The 22,954-nt window shown below is 38.8% G+C and overlaps 1 protein-coding gene across 4 annotated transcripts in view; it reads right to left on the minus strand.

The window, feature by feature from the left end:
* The window catches only part of arhgef25a (Rho guanine nucleotide exchange factor (GEF) 25a), a 74,591-nt gene that overhangs the window by 45,568 nt on the left and 6,069 nt on the right, over positions 1-22,954 (minus strand). Inside the window, exon 1 of one of the 4 annotated variants that reach the window (XM_047365470.1) lies at positions 14,229-14,737. The exons of the other annotated variants lie outside the window; for them this stretch is intronic. Coding sequence (XP_047221426.1) covers positions 14,229-14,337 — 109 coding nt within the window. The 5' untranslated portion in view covers positions 14,338-14,737. Of the gene's footprint in view, positions 1-14,228; positions 14,738-22,954 lie in introns of those variants that run through there. 4 annotated transcript variants of the gene reach the window in all.

Here is a 22,954-nt window from a genome sequence, read left to right on the forward strand (position 1 = left end):
CACCACCTTGGTTCTTGACTTTGAGGATGGCGCCTCATGATCCTGTTTTAGTCAAACATAAGATACCTTAAGTTAGGCATGTGTATGTGACTTCTATAACAGGGTGCTGCAAGATCTTTATCTATTACTGCATAGAGTGTTTCTAAATGTGGTTTTGCTATAGTCCCAATTGTCTTTAGATCATGAAGAACCTAATTTTTGCCTAGTTTAGGGGTCATACCTCATCTGTCTTATGATCATTAAATCTTGCAGGGCGCTGAAGACTGAGGGCAATTGATGGTCATTTTATATTTCTTTCATTTTCAAATTATCACATAACAGCAGTTACCTTCTTAACAGGCTTTGTGCTGATGGTCTTTTCCATTCTGTCCTTTTCTAGATCTGCTATCTTCTCCCTGACTTTTATAGATAGCTCTTTAGTCCTGCTAGTGGTGGCGGAGAGGGTGAACTGGAGGCAATTGTTAAATTGCTGCACAGCAATTGCTGTGTTAAACCATGGGTGGATTTAACACAGCAGCACAGCAGATCCAGCAGAACCAGCAGACCCAGCATACAGAGATAAGTTTATACCCAAAAATAATGGGATAAAGTGACTTACATTAATTCTTCGAAAGAAAGGGTCGAAATGAATAAAGATTTAATGATTTTTATAATTTATAATGTCTTTGTAATGTGGGATCAAGTGCAATAGAATGTGTTACATGACTGTGGCAGTGTGTGTATATATGTGTAGAGGGGGAAATGAAGGTTGCCGTTACTTTTAAAGAGTGCATCTGTAATAATGTGATGTTTTTAGCGTGCAATAACAATAAAATCTATTTTGAATAACTTACAATCTGAAATAGCAAACTAGTAATATTTGAAGAAGGGTTTTATACGTGTTTAATTCTGTATTAATATTAACAATTCTAAGATTAAAACAAATAAAGACAACATCATAATGTCTTATATACACCATATTTTTACCACCTAACCAATTATGGTTCATTCTGTTCAAGAGGTCCCACTTTAATTTTAAATAAAACTTGTTAATTTAAAGCCCCAACAAAGTCCCCTCAAATGAAAATGGTATGTGCAGCGTATCTCGTACAAAATGTCACTCTCAATATTGTCGCTTCCTATTGTTTGCTTTGCTTTGTGCACTGTTTTGGAAAGTTTCTCAGTAAGGCCTCCATTGAGTATTCTCTGGGGAAATCTGAAGAGGAGAGCAGCCAGAATCGAAAATCCTTCTCTGCTCTATCAGCCAATAATCAATCTGTTGCTAACACTTACAGCAAAAATAGGTAAAATCAGTTAAAAAATTGTTAAAATGGCAATTATTAACATATTTTAGAGCCAGATTTTAGAGCCAGATTAAGTTAAAAAATATAAATAAATCACAATCAACTTTTAAATTGGCTTTAAAAGCAGATACATAATTTCCAAATATCATTTTCTGAAACAAAGAAAGCCTTTTAAGTAACTTCCACTAAAACAGAAAGGCACTACTATATATTCATGATGACATCTTGGCTGTCTCTTATGGTCTTCACAGAACAGATTGTTATCTTTAAGTAGAAATTTTAAAATATTATGTTGAATCAGTGTGTCCAATTATTGCTAAAACATAAAAAGGATAAAACAAACACGTTTCCAGCAAAGACACACCATGCAAGAAACATTAGTGAGTTCCAGGGAGGTAAATACATGTAGGGGAGACAGATTTCTCCTCACCCACCTACAACAGTTTCATTCCTTGACAAACATTTTTGTTCCCAGGATTATGAGTCAATTAAAATCAAACGTTTAAGAGGAAGAAAAAAACAAAGTTGACAATAAGGATAAAACACGATTCATGCCATGGCTACAAACAATAGCTCCAACAGAGTTAACAGCCAGACCACTAAGATACCTGGAAGTGTTGTTTGTGATCATAAAGCTTATCATATAAGAAAGTGCTTTATCCTACCAATAATTAGCTGAGGCAGCATAGTTTTTCAGTGTATCTGAGCCAAATGAAGGATAGACCGTTTGACTGTCAATGCCATCTGAGTATTTTACCTTCTCTTCCATTCATCACATGTGTAGCATTAGCAAAAAGTAAATTTTTAGGGCCAAAGACATGTTTTGGATAAAAAAAAAAGACGTCATGGTCTTTAGAAATAAGGTTTTAAGAGCTACATTAATCGCTCGTAAAGTATTCTGATGACCCAGTTGTTTGGATCAATGGGAGAACTGATCCTCATGGGCATCAAGGTAGAAATGTTGATCAGAACAGGAGCAGAAATTGCCATATCTAACTGAATGCTTCCAGAATATTTGTCCAAAAGGCCATTACAGGACAGGTTTCTCTGTAGGATACCGGTTTGTTAAAAGTCTTCAAGCTGCTGCTCTGAGATAACAGTTTGTCTGACCTCCTTTCTTGTCACTGAAGAAATCCTTATATAAATCTTCACTTTATAAACTCAGATTTTATCACTATTTTGGTCTTGGGTGGCCATTGTGTTACTGGATGTGATGATGCCATCGCTCTTTAACAGCTCTTTGGCTGCTGTGAGATAATTTTTTTCATGCTTTTTTACATATTGCTTGATTTTTCACATGGAAATAAATACATCTTTTGTGAGCTAGAACAGGAAAAGCTGTACATATAATCAAACATACTCCTTAAGTTATTAAACAATAATGTTTTATACCTGCTTAATCCATCACAGCACTATTAATATGTAGGATTTTAACAGAACACACGGAGTAGGTAAAACACCACAACAACTGAGTACAGAAAGAACTAATTTCATGGATATCCCTGAAAGCCGCGTACATAAAACGAGCCATATGAGCTTAAAGAGGGGGTAGTATTGCAGGGTAAAGTGGCTGCTCTCCCCCTCTGCGCTGTTGGAGAATTCTTTCTAAACAAGGTATGGAATGCACTCCTGTGTTTCATAATTTGTTCCCTCATTCTTCTCCTCTGCACGTTTACAAACAGAGTTCGGAGGAAGAAGGAAAAAGAGGGAGAAAGATTGTGGGAGACGGTAGAGCTGACATCGGTGGAAGCCCTGGAAATATGTCAGGGCAAGGCGGTTAAGAAGAGGAAAAAGGAAGGAAGAATGAACTGTGAAAAAAGTGGAATAACAAAAAAAAAGGTGAGATGGGTAAGATACGATTAAAAACTGGCTGACTGACCATGTGCTGACCATAATATAACAGAGAGGGCTGCAGGAAAAGAAAAGAAAGAGAAAATGAGAGTGCCCCAGGAGGGATCCTAATGTTAGAGTTGGCAGATCAGCCCAAAATTCAGACCAGCAAATTTCTTCATACAGCAGGAGACTGGGAACAATTGGTTCACTCCCCTTGAGCACAACCCTACTACACTTCACACGCACACACACACACACAAACACACACACACATACACACACACACACACACACACACACACACACACACACACACACACACACACACACACACGAACACAGATTGCATTTTTTCTGTCACGGCTTTCCTCTGTCCAAAGAGCAACAATATGGAGAAGATCTCAGTTGCACAGTACAGTGGAGGCAGGGGGGGCTAGGGTGGGAGGGCAAGAGGATATGATGGGGTGGGGTGGATGGGGGTGCAAAGTTTAAAAATATCTCAGACTGGCTGAACACAAGGATAGAGCTGCAGCGGTCCAGCTTACCTTCAATTTCAGCTGTTTTTGTTGCTTTTTCCATAACGCTGAAGTCTGCCTTATAAGCTGATAACAGCAAAGATGATTTTCTAGCTGAGACATAAAAAGACACCGCCAGTCCTGTTGCAGAGTCTTTTCCCCCAGCATTTGCCAGCAGTGCTGCTTTCTGTCAAAAGCGATCCCGGCTTGTTGTCAACATGTATTCATACAGCTTTGAGGTTGCAGGTTAGCAAACAGAAAACCTGGAGAAGCAGGGTTCTTCTGAACTGAAAGCAGACAAACTAAAGCAAGACACTGAACCTTCCACCAAACGGGCAAATGGATGAAAAAATTTAAAAAATGTTCAAGTTTTTCCATTTCTAACCAATGAGTCATGTGTTCCCATCACTGTCTGCGTATGGCGTGTTCTCTACTGGTTTTCGGAAAAATCTAATTTTGCCCACTTATCTGCAGCAGGTTGAGGATGATGTGCCTCAAAGACAAATGTGTCATTTTTAAATTTAGAGACTGGGTTTTATGAGCATGCACATAGCAATCAAACACACAGCAAATATTTGTAAGAAATACTTAGTTTTATCAAATATTTACAGCTTATTTTTTAATTGTACAGTTTGTCATAGAAGCCTTTGTTCTCCGTCTTCACCATTCAGCCATGTAAATACGTGTGTGTGTGTGTCTAGCGTGTGTGTGTGTGTGTGTGTGTGTGTGGGTGTGTGTGTGTGTGTGGGTACATTGCTGTGGGGGATCCTTGTTCTAACTCACTGCATGCATGAGTCAACATCAGTTCCCATTACAAACAAGCTTAAATAGAAAAAGGAACATGTACAGTAAAGATGCAAGGAAAAAGGCTTGAAAGAGACGTTTTAGAGGACAACATTGAGACGATCCGTAAATGTTAGAGCAGTTTATTGTTGGATCTATAGATGAAAATCTGCCTACCTTCATCTCAGCTGCTCTGAACACAGGTAAAGCAGCTTACTGCCTTGAATATCAGCAGAATAAGTCAGAGGTTTATTAAAATGAACAGTCAAATACATGGATGTTTCTGAAAACCTATGCAAAAGAGGAGACCAACCTTGGGGAGGAAAGGAGGCAAAGAGAATGTCTCCTTCTTCGAAGCTAAATTCACCTGACATTTTCGTTTGAACTCAACAAAAGCACTAATTATTGAATTATTTTTAATGTCTGGAAGAAGAAAATAGAGCGTTGGAAAATCTTTTTATTTTTTTAAAAATGTTTTACCATCTTACTGTCTAAAAGTTTTGTTGATCCATCTATCCATTGTTAATGGTCCATCCATCCATCCATCCATCCATCCATCCATCCATCCATCCATCCATCCATCCATCCATCCCTTGTTTTTGCAGTTTGTTGTGAATTTCCTCCTCTATTTGGACCTCAGTGAGGATTTTATTATGTGTTACAAGGCATCTCTAAAGGTTTATTTTACTTTTACCAAATATTGTTGTTTTCCAACATTCCCTCACATAAAAGAAGAAAAAGCTTAATTTCACAACCTGTTTTATCATTGAATCAGCAGGTTAGATTTCCAGTCTGTGGCCTATGAGTCTAATTGACTGTGGGCATTATAAGCACACCATTTTCCAAATGGTTTGCCAACAGTCTTTGCTGGGAAGCAGGTCTCTCTAATGGCCCTCTGGTAGGTAGTCTGCTAATGTGCAGTGGAGAGTTAAAATGAAACGTGTGCTTTTGTCTCTCATTTTACTATCCCTCCACCTGTATATTCTCCTGTCCGTCTCTATCACATTGACTATTCAGTCAATAGTCCTTTCCATACCTCTGCTGTGTTGTTATATGTCACTTACAGTAGTGTGCAAAAGTCTTGAGTCCTTCCCTATATCTTTCTATGTTGGATCTAAGCAGCCAGCTTATATTTTTGAAGATTAATTTTAAGTCTAGTACTTGACCATACTAAGAGAAATCATTTGTTTAGCTAGCTTGCTAGGAATTTTAACACAAGGGCTTCCCAAGCTAGTGTTGTGTCTACTCATAACATAGCTAACATACAAACATTTCACAAAGAGACAGTTTATCCACCTGGTGTATAACTGAAGCACTTAAAATACCAAACACGATTTATGACACACATTAACATTTTTAGCACCAACAAGGTGAATCCCATAGAGCTCTTAGCTGAAAACCTGGAGAACAGTAAATGATTAGTTAAAAGAAGCTTAAGTCCTGGATCAGGTCTACACTGTATTTCTTTTTCTGTCTGCTAAAACAATAATGTTTAGATACTTTTTTCCTGCTGAAGATCGTTTTTAAGTCTAGCAACTCTCCGGGCAGAAAACAAGTAAAAAAGCAGCCAGTCCATAGAAAATGTTGAAAGCTCTTCAGAAGGCCTGGAAAACTATTGCTCAAAAGTACTTCTGACTCCACATAAACAATTTATTAATAGATCAGTGGTAGTTTAAAACTTTTGCTCAGTGCCATGTTTACAGTAAGCCTTATTCTTTCTAAGTCATCTCAGTCATGCAAACCAGCACACACTCGCAAATGGACATCTTTTCCAAATAACTACTGCTTGTGTTTTATGGCATATTGATTAAAATGTGGAAACAATTTGTGGCAAGGTTGTCTGTGTATGAAGCTACAGAAAGACTGATTAGCCCCACAGCCTTCTGTAGAAAAGCGAATGGGTTGCACACAGGAGCGACGGCCATCTAGCAAGGCATTTAGTCTCAATGACAGCAGCTGAAATGACTCAAGTTTTCCTATTTTTTTCTCTGTAAACTGTGAGAAGTGTTGATTTGTCTTTGCATGCATGCATGCATCAAGGAGGCAAATGCATGTGTGTCATCATCCAGCATATAAGTAATTGTTTTGATGCTGGGTAGGAAATGAATCATCCTGTTCTCTGATATTTCCACCGGGGTACACTGAGAGGCCTTTTTAAAATAGATGACTCATAACATTTCTCATTAATAGTTTTGTCCAGGACAACCAAACAAGAGCTCAGATGATGATGGTCATATTAGAAATCTGGCAGCTTACACTACTTCACCATACAGTGGTTTTATTTATTTATTTATTAAGGGAAGCGAGGTATCTAAATCACCCTGGTCCTTTGTGAAAATAGGACTTAAATCATGAGTTAACTGTGTTTAACCAAATTTGTTTCATTGCCCACACCCAAGGATGTTTACAGCAGAAGCTAAAGGATCACGAAATATTCTCAATTGAACCTATTTGACCACGAGGTAAGAAAGAAATTCAGGAACAGATGGAAAACATCTCCCATTATGTTATGTTTGGAGAGACCTCTGATGCAGATTTTAGGTATATTGATCTTATCGATACCCCACAACACCTGTTGTCTTGCACTGCCAGTATGTTCACAGCTCACAGTTGTTCAGGATTTCACAGACTTCACTTGTGATTTGTGAATGACCAGAGGGAGCTCAGAGGTGGCTTGTTTTTGTGGGTTTATGACGGAAATGTTTTGTAAAAGAGGCTAAGGACTCATCCAGGAGATCACAAAGAAACCCTGGAACAACATCTAAAGCACTGCAGACCTCACTTACCTCAGTCTGGGCTAAATTGGCATCCATGTTTGAAGGCCAAAACCACTGCTGACCATAAAGAACATGAAGGCATGTCTCAAATTTCCCAAAATACATGTTGATGGTTCCAAATAATTCCCAGGAAACATAGGGCTGACAAAACAAAAGTAGAACTTTTGGGAAGTGGTGCCCAATTGTATCTGGCTTAAAACTAACACAGGATTTTAAAAACAATGTTATGACTACAGGCAAACATGCTTTTGGTAATGTGATAGTCTGAAGCTGCACTTCTGCTCAGGACCAAGCATGACTCGCAGTCACTGATTAAAACATGAATTCTGTTCTTTACCCAATAATTCCTGAAGGAAAATTTCCCATCATCAGTTTGGAACCTTAAGCTGAAGTGCACTTGCGTTATGCAGCAGAACAATGATCCAAATCACACCAGCAAATCCACTTTTGAATAGCTAAACAAAAAAACTAAATAAAGGTTTCATTTTATCCTAATCAAAGTCTGGACTTAAATCCGATTAAGATGCTGTGACATGACCTTTAGCCTGCTCATACTTTAAAACTCTCCAACGTGGCTGAAATTAAAAAAAATCTGCATTGAATAGTGGGCCAAAATTCGTCCACAGCGATATAAAAGACTCTTTGCTAACAGTTGATAGCACAAACAGTTACATGTATGTTGTATTAACTCAGGTTATGTTTGTCTGATATTTAAAAAAAATAGTCTGATGACCTGAAGCATTTAAGAGTGCTTAAGTGTCTTTAACAAAGCTCTTTAATGGCATTGTTTGTCATTTAACCCCAGCTATTCCAGCTAAGATTTCCAGACACTGCTTCAACTAATGTTTGTTGGAAACAAAAAAACACCTCTTCCAAAGACAAAAAAGACATTATGTGCTGCAGTGACATGGCTGACCTACTGGAACAATGGTAGGGGCTGAGGAACTACAAGTCAGGCCTGTATTGTTCAGTTTTTCCTATAAACAACACAATAGAAACTAAAAGTTATCTCCGAGGTCACGGTTTCTTCCACATTCAATGTGCTTATTTTGTTGTACTAAAGTTCTGATCAACATCAGTATTTAGAAGGTTATTCTTTCCCTCATTTCTCCACCTTTTGACTCAGTTTTATTAATTATTGGTTGGTAGATTTCACATAAGCAGACAGGCAAAGAAAAGACACTGAAAACAACAACATACAGACTTCTAACCTTGGAGAAGGAACAGTGGGGTCCTTTGTGTTGATTAAACTTGTACTACCAGTGGACTTGTTCCAGTAAACAAGTTGAAATTTGTTACGCAAAGTCAGAAGAAACAAAGCAAGTAATGAGATTTTAATGGCCCTAATTAAAAACAGCTGTAAAAGACTACCACTGATAATATTTTTCCCCCCGAAGTGTTAATTGTAGAAATTGTTGCACAGTGACTAAACGGAGATACAGTCAGTTCTTCAATGTAATAACTGAACTAAACAGAAAAGTACGGAACGATAGTACAACAGGACATTAATTCAGTGGAAGGATCCTTTGTGCATGGTTTATTTTTTGCTTGACCACTCTTTCTTAAAATGAGTGGGTGTCACCTTCTTAATGTTCACAACTGCTTTTATACAGTGCTTTGCAAAAGTATTCATACCCATTATAAAACCTTTCCTGGTCCTGTTACAACTGGCAACATCTATGTATTTTACTGGGATTTAATTTGATAGTCCAACACACAGCGGTGCATAAAGGGAGACGTGAATAGGAAAGATAGATCATTTCAAAAGTATTTTTCAAAACAAATGTGAACGTTTATTCTTTTACTAATACTTTGTAGAACAACACTTTGCTGTAATTACAGGCACAGGTCCTTTGTTTTATGTTTCGCACATCCAGATACTGAAATTGTTTGCCCATTTCTCTCCAAAACATCTCAAACTGACTCACATTGGATGGAGAACATCTGTGAACATACAGTACAGACCAAACGTTTGGACACACCTTCTCATTCAAAGAGTTTTCTTTATTTTCATGACTATGAATATTGTAGCTTCACACTGAAGGCATCAAAACTATAAATTAACACATGTGGAATTATATACTGAATAAAAAAGTGTGAAACAACTGAAAATATGTCTTATATTCTAGGTTCTTCAAAGTAGCCACCTTTTGCTTTGATTACTGCTCCGCACACTCTTGGCATTCTGTTGATGAGCTTCAAGAGGTAGTCACCTGAAATGGTTTTCACTTCACAGGTGTGCCCTGTCAGGTTTAATAAGTGGGATTTCAAGCCTTATAAATGGGGTTGGGACCATCAGTTGTGTTGTGCATGAGGTGGATACAGTACACAGCTGATAGTCCTACTGAATAGACTGATAGAATTTGTATTATGGCAAGAAAAAAGCAGCTAAGTAAAGAAAAACGAGTGGCCATCGTTACTTTAAGAAATGAAGGTCAGTCAATCCGAACAATTGGGAAAACTTTGAAAGTGTCCCCAGGTGCAGTCGCAAAAACCATCAAGCGCTACAAAGAAACTGGCTCACATGAGGACCGCCCCAGGAAAGGGAGACCAAGAGTCACCTCTGCTGCGGATGATAAGTTCATCCGAGTCACCAGTCTCAGAAATCACAGGTTAACAGCAGCTCAGATTAGAGAACAGGTCAATGCCACACAGAGTTCTAGCAGCAGACACATCTCTAGAACAACTGTTAAGAGGAGACTGTGTGAATCAGGCCTTCATGGTAAAATAGCTGCTAGGAAACCACTGCTGAGGACAGGCAACAAGTAGAAGAGACTTGTTTGGGCTAAAGAACACAAGGAATGGACATTAGACCAGTGGAAATCTGTGCTTTGGTCTGATGAGTCCAAGTTTGAGATCTTTGGTTCCAACCACCGTGTCTTTGTGCGGCGCAGAAGAGGTGAACGGATGGATTCTACATGCCTGGTTCCCACCGTGAAGTATGGAGGAGGAGGTGTGATGGTGTGGGGGTGCTTTGCTGGGGACATTGTTGGGGATTTATTCAAAATTGAAGGCATACTGAACCAACATGACTACCACAGCATCTTGCAGTGGCATGCTATTCCATCCGGTTTGCATTTAGTTGGACCATCATTTATTTTTCAACAGGACAGTGACCCCAAACACACCTCCAGGCTGTGTAAGGGCTATTTGACCAAGAAGGAGAGTGATGGGTTGCTGCGCCAGATGACCTGGCCTCCACAGTCACCGGACCTGAACTCAATCGAGATGGTTTGGGGTGAGCTGGACCGCAGAGTGAAGGCAAAAGGGCCAACAAGTGCTTAGCATCTCTGGGAACTCCTTCAAGACTGTTGGAAAACTATTTCAGGTGACTACCTCTTGAAGCTCATCAACAGAATGCCAAGAGTGTGCGGAGCAGTAATCAAAGCAAAAGGTGGCTACTTTGAAGAACCTAGAATATAAGACATATTTTCAGTTGTTTCACACTTTTTTGTTCAGTATATAATTCCACATGTGTTAATTCATAGTTTTGATGCCTTCAGTGTGAAGCTACAATATTCATAGTCATAAATAAAGAAAACTCTTTGAATGATAAGGTGTGTCCAAACGTTTGGTCGTTACTGTATATGTTCAGGGCCTTGACACAGATTATGAAGTGGATTTAGGTCTTTAATTTGACTGGGCCATTCTACCACATGAACGCACTGATCTAAACCATTCCAATGGAGCTCTGGCTATACATGTCTAGGGTCATTCCCCCGCTGGAAGGAGAACTCCTGCCCCAGTCTGAAGTCTTTTGGACCCTTTAACATGTATTCTTCCCTGTATTTTTCTTCATCCATCTTCCCATCAACTCTAACCACCTTCTCTGTCCTTGCTGAAGACAAGCATCATAGCATGATGCTGTCACCACCATGTTCCAGTGTGGATATGGTGTGTTTATTTATGTATGTATGTGCAGAACTTGGTAGGCACGGCCTCGTTGTTCTGGAGCCAGCCGTGACCGTGTTTGGTCTAAAGTGGTTAAGCAGGTTGCTTACTGTTAAAAACTGGAAGCATGCAAATATTTTCCATCTGCTTATAGATCACTGTTTTATTTAGACAGACTGTCAGTACAGAGTGTATAAAAAACTGAAAAATGTCAAGAGGGTAGCTAAATGTTCATTAATATCAATCTTCTAAAGCTGGAGATGATTTTCAGTCAGCCTCTAGCATCTGTTAGAGGTTTGGGTTTTGTTTTCCAATGCTGTCAAGTCATGAAATCGCACATTTCAAGGTTGTTTTCTGAACTCAATGGGCATTAATGATATTCAATTTACCGTGTGGATTTGTGCATCACCGCTGACAGTTGACAAATGTGTTTATTTGTAAAGACTGCAGCATTTCCAACTATTAGAATCAAGCTCAGACCATGAACTCTGGTCCTCCTTCAGAAGGAGCAAAAACAATTGTGTGGCTTTTGACAACTGTTGATGTTTTCGCTTCAAACAAATAATTCTTGTGGCCAATCGTGCTGACACAGCTCCCAAGGCTAAGATGTGTCGACTAGAGGTGCTACCAACAGACTATTGGCTTTGGCAGAGGTCTGAGCTCCCTGAGTGCTCTTTGTTTTGTTTAACGTGGCTTATTCAGAGACAACAGAGTAGTTAGTAGTGTTCAGAGTGCAAAAGAAGTGTTTGATATCCTACATGTCGTGTTGGACACTCAATATACTCCTAAAAACACTGTAAGTTGTTTAAAGAAATCTGGAATGTTGGGGAAACTGTTGAGGCTTCTTTTAATAGCCTAAAATGTTTAATTCTTCCAATCCCCCTCATGCTTACATATTATGATCCAAGCGTGTGTGTTTATGCTATGACAACATGTGTAAACGGTGCAGTTGGGGAGCAGCAGATAATGAAAACAGGAGAATATATTTTACATAAGAGATTAAAACTGAAAGAATGCTAGGTATGCAACCAAGAATGCTGGCCAATAATGTGAAAGTCAACTTCATGAGTCCCCCCTGAGTATGAAGCCTTGATGGGTAGCTCCACTGTACCTGTGTTTGATGTGAAAAGGAACAACCACGCAGCATAGTACTGCAGCATAAACTCATATCGTGCAATTAGACACCACTGTTGTTTCCACTTTGCTTTCGGCCACAGCTGCAGAGGTCATACGCTATGAGTGTGCAAGGCAATAACAGGGACAGTGAAGCATACAGTTAGCAAAGCCCTAGTAGGAGACCTTTCAGTTCTACAGCAATTTATGCTGCACTTCATTACAACAGGAAAGCATAATTTAAAGCAAAAGAAAATAAGAGGGCTGAGTTTGTGTGTTTTGCCCAGAGGTGGAACCAAGTCATTGTTTTACAAGTGACTATTAAGTCTCCAGTCATTCCACTCATCTCTTCATTTTTATTATTTCTCCTTCATTTAACCATTTAACAAGTTATTTAGAACCAATTCTTAAGTCTCAAATTAAGACCCAAGGAAAGAGATGCTGACCGCAAGTCAAGTCCAAATTTCAAAATTTGCAACTCATGAATCAAGTCCCATTTCTTTAAGTTAGAGATGTTCACACCTAATAGTCCAGTACAGCCAGTACTTCTGGAGACTCAGTTCAATTATGGTTGCCAAGTTCTGGTCCGAGATTGCTCCCACAGCACAATTTATAAAACAAACCAGACCTTTTGAATGAGATTACTATATATTATTTAGGTGTGCAACTTTTTTTGGCTGAAAGCTTAAATGTTTAGAATAAAATCAGTCAAAATATTGCTGCAGGCAACACAGCACCATGCTGTTTGGAGTGGTGGATGCGTCGGTAGCTTCAGCCCAATATCAGTGGTATCAGTGGAGGGTTCAAAAATTCTTAAACAAGGGTTCCGATTCTTAAACAAATTGGTCGCATCTCTAATGGGAATGTTTTAGGGAATGTTTCCCAACCAAACAACCAGAAGTTTAGAAGTTACTGAAAAAACTAACTCACGCAAAACAAAAACAAACATTAGCTGCTAAATAAAAATTATTACAATGATACACAAGCAGTATCAGATCATATAGTAGATTCATTTTTGATCATTCAAGTCATTTTTATAGGACAGTATTATGTCACTACCTTCTGCAAGCCTTGTTTCAGCCTTGGATGAACAGCAGAGCTGCACGGTATATCGCTAATTTATTGTTATCGCAGTATCAGTGCCAATGGGATAGCAATAAATATGAGCTGACAATAGGAAAACAATGCATTTATGCTCTGTATACTAGTAGTGGTGATGCTTGGTTTTTAAAGCAGCACAAAATGTGTTAAGATGTTCAGGTGAACTCATTAAGAAACACACAGAGCCTGGACCCCAAATGCAGTAATCAGTAGAAATTATTCAGGTTAAGTCAAGGTGTCATGCTTCTGATCTGTAACGTGATATTGTGTCAGAATCAGGAGTCATGTACACTGGCTGCAAATTACTAAAGTTAATTTTGGTTTATTCAAGGAAGGCCTCAGATTAAAACTTTTTTATATAAGTTGTGTTTGGTGTAAGATATCATATTTACGAGTCAAAAACTTCAAGTCCAAGAGACATTTAAGCCATTGGTGTTAAAATCTGAGTAGAAACTCTGAGTAAAGTTCATCTCTAGTGTTTGGGGCATAGAGAACAAGGTTTCAGACTAGTTCTGTCTTCCCCATGCAATGTATAATCTATTGACACATGTTCATCACAACAACGGTTCAATTTTCAAATCCTACACATACAAACAACCCCTGTGTTCCAGTATCTATCCTAAAGGGGGGAGTGAATGATGCACACCATCCTTCCTGTTTCCCACTGTGCAGTCATCTGTAGGAGAGACAGGCTTTGCCTGCTCTGATCTGGATGTGTCTCACACACACACACACACACACACATCTGTTGCTTTAGCTAGAGGTGCAAACTGAAGTCCACTTTGTAACAGCTTATGTTTGGAAAAAAGGAAGCAGAGATAAGAGAGCAATCTACCAAAATATGCAGGAGATGTTGAGTTATTGCTTTAGTTTAGTGCTCGACAACAACTCAAGGAAGATTTTTCACGTGTTGGTATGAGCATAGCACTGACCTCTGACTCTGGCATAGCAGCAGCCACATTTAACGAGGACTTTACGGAACAAGTGCTGGCAGCCACAGCCTCGGTGGTGGCGATGGTGATGGTGGTGGCCCCCTTTCATGCTGTTGAACCATGAGCAGAGGTGGGCATGGGGCCTGGCAGTCAGTCTTTCTCCCCCCCACCTCTCTTTTTCAGCTTTACCCCTGCAAAGTGTAAATCTCCAAAAAAGGTGTCAGCTGATCGTTTTCTTCTTCTTCCTCCTCCTCCTCCTTCTCCTCAGTTGACTGTTAACAGTACTAGAGCCCACATCCAAGACACTGGCAGTCCTCAAAAGAGGCAGACAAGAGAAAATCCACACCAACAAGGATTTGATTTTTTTTTTTTAAAAGTCGGTGAAATATTCCAGCGAGCTCATCGTTACACTGAACATGTTCTCTTCTGCCTGTCTCTCTATTTTCTTCCTCTGCTTTCTCTCTGGTGCTGAGCTCTTGCCTCTGTGAACTGCCTGGTCAAATGACAGATGGGGAGGCTGCTTCAGAGAGTGAGAGAGATAGCATGGGAGAGATAGAAAGAGAGCGTAAGGGGAGGGGTGAGAAGGGTGGAGTCTACGACTTTAGTTGTTGCTATTCCAGTATAAGGTTCCCACTCCCCTGCTTTTTTCTCCTCCTGCCCTCTGTTCCTTTCTGAGCCACCCAGCTGATTTTCCTAACGGCCTCTTTCCCATTTCCTCTCTTGTCAGCTCCCCCCTCTGTTATGTCTGTTATCCTCTTTTCTACTTGCTTGAGTCTCATTGTGGCATAGGTAATCCTTACATGGGGAGCCTTAGACATCCAACTGCAGGACAAGATGAAATGTGTTCTCCTGTGTCTGCTCAATTCTGACACTCGAAACAGTGACACCCTCGTCTGCAGTGATGCTGATTTCTATTTAAAGAGCATCAGCAGAGTTAGGTTAGGTATCATGTATTTTCCAGTAAGTGTGACACGGTTTTAGTTTGTTTATGAAAGTTTTCAGCTCTGTACAGACTGTTGTGTTCATTTATAATTATTAAGGTAGCTGTTTTATTTCTATGTGTTTCCATGGAGCAAATAGCCGGTCTCATATTTCAAAATGTGTGTGTGTGTGCGTGTGTGTGCGTGTGTGTGTGTGTGCGTGTGTGTGTGTGTGTGTGTGTGTGTGTGTGCGTGTGTGTGTGTGTGGGGGGGGTGTGTGTGTAACTGTGTTCATGTGTATAATAGACATGCAGTCTACTAACTCACTGCTGGACATGAAATAAAAACACACCAACAAAAAAAAAATACACAGAAGATTACCTCAATGAATACAGGGAAGTATCCTGGAAGTCTATGATTAAATATTAATTGTTTATAATAATGAATAACTTAAGGAGCAGTCAAGAGTTTCCAAAATCCCAGGGTTGTCCATCTGTGCATAAATTGTATTACCGATGTTTCTAGATCCATGACAACTTTTCTGTCTGATTATCGTGTCAGAAATAGGTAGAACAAAGGTATCAATGGATTAATTAAGCATATGTGGTATGCCAGGCCTCCACTGCTGAATTTTGTCATGGTTATTACTTCTATGATGTATTCACACTTCCCTGCTAATGATTGTCTATGTTGATTGTTGTTTAAGATAAAGCTATTATGAATTTGCCCAAATATATAAATATGTACTTAAGTATTACCAGATAATTATTGAATTATTACATTCCACAACTTATTTGTAGTTTTTCTTTTGTTTGTTTGTATGTTTTTTTGCCAAGACAGTGCAATTATTACCAAATATTCATTTTGCTGTAAGTTTTCAGTTTCTTTTATTGACCCTTGGTATATTATCTATTGTTCATTTGACAGGACATTTAATGGCAGTTTGCAATGTACCCTTATACATTAAAATATCCCAGAGATTCCCATAGATTTCCAGGACAGTAAACTGATAGGAGTAGAACAATACCACAAAGTTCAGGGAAAGTAATCTCAAAATTTTGGGAAAGCATCATGTAAGCTTATTGACGGTAACCTATAAGTATCAGGAAGTCCTGAACAGTACCCTGTACATTCCAGAACAATAACCTGTAAGAGTATAACCTCTGCTTGAAAAGTAAAGTTCTGAGAAAGTAACCTCTAAATTCACGGAAAGTAATCTCAAAGCTATGGGAAAGCAACGTGTAAAGCCCAAAAATAGTAACATAAGTTTCAGAAAAGTGATTCCATAATACTGAAAGTTGTCTCGTAAATGGGCTGCATGGTGGCGCAGTTGGTAACACTGTTGGTCAGAGAGCAGGAAGGTCCTGGGTTTGACTCCTGGTCGGGGGTCTTTCTGCATGGAGTTTGCATTTTCTCCCAGTGTATGCGTTGGTTCTCTTCGGGTACTCTGGCTTCCTCCCACAACAAGAAACTGACTGTTAGGTTAATTAGTCTCTCTAAATTGCCCTTAGGTGTGAATAAGTGTGTCAGTGGTTGTCTGTCCTGTGTGTGTCTGTGTGGCCTGCGATTGAATGGCGACCTGTCCTGGGTGTACCACGCCTCCCGCCCATAGACTGCTGGAGTTAGGCACCAGCTTCCCCGCAAACCACTATGGAAGAAGCGGTAGAAAATGACTGACTGAGTAACTATCTCGAAATTCCAGAAAAGCAACATATAGGTTCCTAAAGTATAACCTCTTCTGGAAAAGTAATGTTTAACTTCTGGTAAAGTCCGTAAGGTAACCTCTAAGTTGCATGAAGGAAATCTCTGAGTTCTGGGAAAGCAACCTACAGGTTCTTGAAATGCACCCTGTAAATTTGAGCAAAGTAATGGTAAATTTACCAGTTACTTTCTGAACTTGCAGGTTTCTATAAGTTCAGGAGACGTAATCGGTAAGTTATGGGAAAGCCACCTGCAAGTTTCAGGGAAGTAACCACCAAACGTCTGCAAATAACATGTTAGCTATAAGTAGCAACCTCTAACCCATAAGTTCCTACAATGTACCCTCTTAGTTTCTGGATAGTAATCTCTACATTCTAGGAAGCTAACCTATAAGTTTCCAGAAACACATGGGGTGTGTTATGTATTGCTAAAAAAAAAAAAAACATATTACATAATTACAACATCCTTATGAACAAACCACCAAACCATCTACATTATCACATCTCTTAAAACAGGCTTACAGATCCTGAGCTATGTACAATAACCTTACATAATTTATTTTACTCCTAAACACACACTGACAATCAGATTTGCTCAAAGGTTTGAACAGTTAAGAAAAACTTGGCAGGTACATCAATACCTTTGTCAGACTGAAGCAAATATTTAGAACCAGAATGCTCATAAAGGTCAATCAGACTTATAAGTGAATCTGATTACATTTCTTTAAAAATAATTAATATGTCTTCCTCTCATCAGCATCTTTACAGTGGGTCCTTTACACATTTCCAACTCTTGGAAAATCTCCTATTTGATTTACAAACCTTTTTGTAGTTGTTCAAGTATCTTATTTGAGTCTGGTTCCAGAAACACGTGAACACCTTGCAGAGGAGTTCTGCATTTCAAAATCAAGACAAGAAATATGCAGTTTCCAACAATGTTGAAAAAACAAAGCCAACCATATTTAGATGCGAACGTCACATCACAACACAAGAAACACAGTTTACATTTTTAGCTTTTCCTACAGATGAAATCAGAGTGGGTCTGTAAAGTAAAACATGCTCCCTCGAGTAAATAACTCAAGACAGCAGGGAGAAAAATGAAAAAGGTTTCATAAAATGCTATGACATTCTGTCTTGGAAACAGCATTCTCAAGCATGAAGCTGTTCACATTATGACTCAATGTGTAATATGACTTTAATTTTGCAACATTTTCTTCCTTCAGAAACAACCACCGGGTGTGCATAAATCACCAACTAATTCCTGGAATGGTACACAGGTAGATTGCAGCCCCCACACATATTTCCCTTTGAGCATAGCTAGGAAGAAGAGACAGGTGAGGATCAGCAAGAACCCAAGCACCACAAGCATCAAAGCACATGTCATGTGCTTACATCTCGTCCCAGCGATGGGGTGGGGGTAGACTGCTATCAGGATGCCTCTGTCATCTATAGGGGACAGACCAAACAGAGAAGCCTCACCCATTATCCTCACAAGCAGGATGCACACACACATCCATTACACAACTTGCCCACTTGCACAAGAGTCCCCCTGTGTCTTCACTTACAAACATAAAGAGAACCCAAAGCAGCTGTAACATGAAGGAGAAGAAAGTTCTGCAACGGAGAAACCCCACAGTGATAAATAAGTCATCTATTCTCAGGCTCAGTTAGCACGCTCGTTGTCACACTCTGCACCTTCCCTCTTCTCAGATACAAAAAGCTCCCACTCTCTCCATCCATGCCTCAGCATTTCTTTGCTTATAAGGGATGCTTTAAGCAGCCGTGACTAAGGGAGCAAGGATTATTGAGCAGTGTTGGAAAATATTTCCATTGGTCTAGTGAGTGATATGGATGTTAAATGCTGCTAGGTTGTGGGAGATTCAAAGAGGCCTGCAAGGCAACGTATTTAACACTAGAACAGACATACCAGAATATATTAGCTCAAATAAAGACAGAGGCAAAACGGTGAAGGTAGAGCAACAAATTATTTTCGGTATTGAGCAACATTGAAAATGTGTGACGTAAATGCAGGGCAATGTGCATTTAAGTTAGAATAACCATTATTATAAAGCGCTGCACTGTACATTCACAGGTACATTTTAATTCTGTGCCACTTATCCTCTTATTCTTATCTCAATGGGAAGCACAAGTATTAGACAAGTTTGATTACTTATAACTTCAACTGTATTACACCTTTAAAATATCAGAGTACTTCAAGATTGTTTCACACCTTTTCATCCTAACTGCAGTTTGTAGTTTAGGTCAGGGTTTAGCTCTGCTTTAAAAGTGTCAAGTTTTCATCACAATAAATCTTTAAATGGTAATTTCTTATCAAATATCAGTCCCGGTTTATCTTACGTTTGGAGATCTAATGAAATCACACCAGCTATTTGGATCTTCACATTCTTTAACTCACGGGCAAATAAGAAGGAGTTGCGGCCATTTTCTAATCATTTTCTATTTGCCAACTGCCCATAAACTCAATGTAAGATACATGCATAAATGAATAAGAAACATCAGTACAAGTGGAGGGTGACTACACTGACAAAAAGTCAGGAACAGAATTGCCAAACACTAGAAACACAATGACATTCAGAAAAAAATTTACAAGAACTGAAGGCTTTAGCATTAGTTTAGTTATAGCTCTTTAAAGTATCTATTTTTCTTATCTAAACTAAAATAAAAACACATTTCTTTCTTATTAAATGTTGTCCACCCAGAAATTCACTTTAAATTTTGAATCTGAATTTTCTGACTGTATTGAAACTCAAAATATAGAATTCATGTATTCATTATCTTCTCTACACATTTTTATTCGTAATATCAAATGAGGAGGCAACCGTCCTTCCTCAAATAGAAAACGTGCAACCTTGGAGAATGTTGCCCTGCTAAAAGGGAAGGAAATCAGTAGGAGGAGTCTGTGTCCTTGCTTCATTCAAAAATGTTCAAAAAGAAAACTCATGGATGGTAAAAACTCACTAAAACAACTTTCACTCAAACTGGAAAGATAAGCTGTTAATACGACTACATAAGAGGCCTGTACAAAGCTGGAACTGCTTAAGTTGACTGTTTAAGTTTAGTTGGGTTTGGCATTCAATAAATCTAGTGATGATAACTTCATGAGCACTATTTCTTCTATGTTACACATCATATTTTTTATTAGTTAGATAATATATGACATCAAAGTCAATATCTATAAACAACAGCTGTTGAACCAGAGGGGTTCACATTCTCTGAGTCCAACAGTGCTACAGTGCTTTCAGCAACTACCCTTTGGCATTTTAATAGATGTTTTCACATAATACTGTTTCCTTTTAGACCTAATGAATCCAGATTTAATGGGTGTAATGGAGGATTTTAACTGATTTATAAACATACTCTTTAGAAACTTAGAATATCATAGACTAACATTAAATCTTTTTCTCATTTAAGAACTGCTGCTAATCAATTGTGTGAGTTTGGATTTAGATATCATCGTGTCACAGAAACAGCACTGGTGATAATTACCAATGATCTCTTCCTAGTCCTTCACAATAGACTTAGGTCTATATTTGTCCTGTCAGTGCTTTGCTTGACACAGTCTGTTACAAACTGACATTAAAATATTCAATCAACAAAGATTTAACGTGGTATTTTGACTAAAGGGCAAGCATCAGACTGGTTTAAGTCTTAATTGTCTCATAGATTCCAGTTTGTTTTCTAATTAAGGAACCTTCCTTGAGCAAAATGCTAAACCTTTTAGTCCATGTGGACTCTACAAATAGAGATTTTGAGCAATACAAGTGATCTACTTAAAACAAGTTAGTATGTTTTTTGGTCATGAAACCACAATAATAGAACTTTTGTTGTTGTCATCATTGTTTAGTGTTTTCTGTCTAAAACAGTTAATCAGTGAGAAGAAATTGTAAATCAACACAAAAAAAATATGGTTTCCAACTCTGGAGACAATTTGTAGTATTTGAATAGTTGGATAATGTCAGCGTTATTGCCACCTATTGGCGCACCAAGTGATTCAGCATTTTTGTTAGAAAATCTGCTTGATCTGAAGACCTCGAACAACACAGCTTACGTAATCAAAGATAAATACAGAAAAACAGAAGTGGTGCAACACAGTTATACAAGCTTTTTATTGGGCAAGATCATCAGGCAGCCTGGGTCAAATTTCACAATATGCTGATGATCTTCATCTTTTACATGAACACGAACTTTGGTGACATCCAATTCTTAATCTATAAGGCCCAATTTGTTGTTGTTGATGGACACACCGTTGCCAGCAATAGCAACTTTAACTATTCATCTACTAAAAGGTTCAGGGGGTGTTCATGGTTAGATGAGAAATCTAGAATTGTAGCCTCTGCTCTAATTCTTCCCAAAGGTGTTCAAGAAGGTTGAGGTCAGGACTCTGAGCAGGCCAGTCAAGTTTCTCTACACCAAACTTTATACACCTGCAACCACAGAAGTGATTGTAACACCAGAATTCATTGATTTGTTGCTGTGACCCATTACTTTGGGCAATATAGTGTATATAAATTAAGTTTATATCAGCTCATTCCATTAACATTTTTTTATGTAAATGAACGAATGAAGTACATTTCCAGAGCTAACTTTAATGATTTGCTTGTGTATTTGCTTGGTGATTATTAAATAAGAAATTGCCGCACCTGTGATGTAGTCCTCATCCAGAATCAAACTTTTCGTTTTGACTCAGATTGCTGTTTCTGTGCAGGAGCCCTGACATTTAACACCAAAGCAGTGTCTCTTCTGCCATATGGATTGGAGTCTTTTAATAAATAAACACCAAAATTAGCCCCTGCAGAGATGAGCAAAGATGACAATGTTCTGAGAAATATGGAAAATATGTTCCTCCTCTGGCTTTTATGTAGAAGATGGGGCCCCTTCTCCTTTCCACATCCACCCCTCAACAAACACACTCTCAAACACATACAAATACATTAAATATGAATCATCTGCACACATAGACCTGTGCAGATTTGGACAGCTGAACAAAAGCTATAAATATATATTCAGTGTGAAATTGTCTTTAATACTTTAATACATACATACTCTTTTAATACATGGGTTAAACATCTAATACACAAAAACGTTTTGATTATTTTCTACCTAATGCCAAGCAGCTGCACAGGCATTCACAGGGTGTGTTCTGATAGGAAGTGATTCATGACTTTAACCAAATGTGTTTCACTAATTTTCATTTGATGTGACACTCCTGGAATGCATTAAAAAAAATAAGGTATTCTTAATCTGCAGTAATAAAGTTCAGACCTTTAGGCTACAGAAGTGGCTTGGATATCAGAATAGCAATTCTCACTTCAGCAGATCTGCAGTTACTTATTGAGTGTGTTCACCAACCCCCTCTTGACATTAGCCTCTCCTCACCCCATCAGCCAGCTGAAACCCTGCCAAAGTATACTCACTTACATTTAACTTTCCAAACTCCTTCTCTATTGCTTTTCCTCTTTAGTTCCTATGCCTCCCTTTTCTTTTCTCCCTCCCCTCATTTCTAAACTGAGCTCCAATTAAGGAAAACTGGCATTCTGAACAAGCTGTTTTTAGGAAGATCTTTTTTTCCTCAATGTTTTTTGGCTCTGTTTCCATCATAGAAAATACATCAGGGTAACTATCCTGTTCTTTTTTGCTATGTGCTGCAGAGAGCTGTGGTTTTTATCCATTAGGCCACAGCCACAGTGTAAGCATAAACCATGGAAACTGGCAAGTGTGTCGATAGTGTATGGGTATGCAGGCAAGTGTGAGAGCATCTCATCGCTAGTGCCTCTAAGAACCTCCCTCATCAAGCAGTGCTTTCCTGACAGTGTGAGCTCCACATAACACACAGGGGATGTGCATCCACCATGTAGACTTGTTTCTCATGGCATATACAGCACTCATATGACACAGCTGCCTTTCAGCATACATCCTGAGATCTGCTCCAGCAGAAATATCCTTTTTTCAGCTCTTTTTATTAGCAAAGCATTAAAATGATTTAAACTGGAACTTATAAGAATATTCTTCTTCTAGACTCAGAGAAACCCCTCTACTTCACCTCCACACACCTTTCTTCATATCCTCATGGAGCTGGACTGGTAAA

Source organism: Girardinichthys multiradiatus, chromosome 1, assembly GCF_021462225.1.
Source record: "Girardinichthys multiradiatus isolate DD_20200921_A chromosome 1, DD_fGirMul_XY1, whole genome shotgun sequence".
Taxonomy (NCBI): Eukaryota; Metazoa; Chordata; class Actinopteri; order Cyprinodontiformes; family Goodeidae; genus Girardinichthys; species Girardinichthys multiradiatus.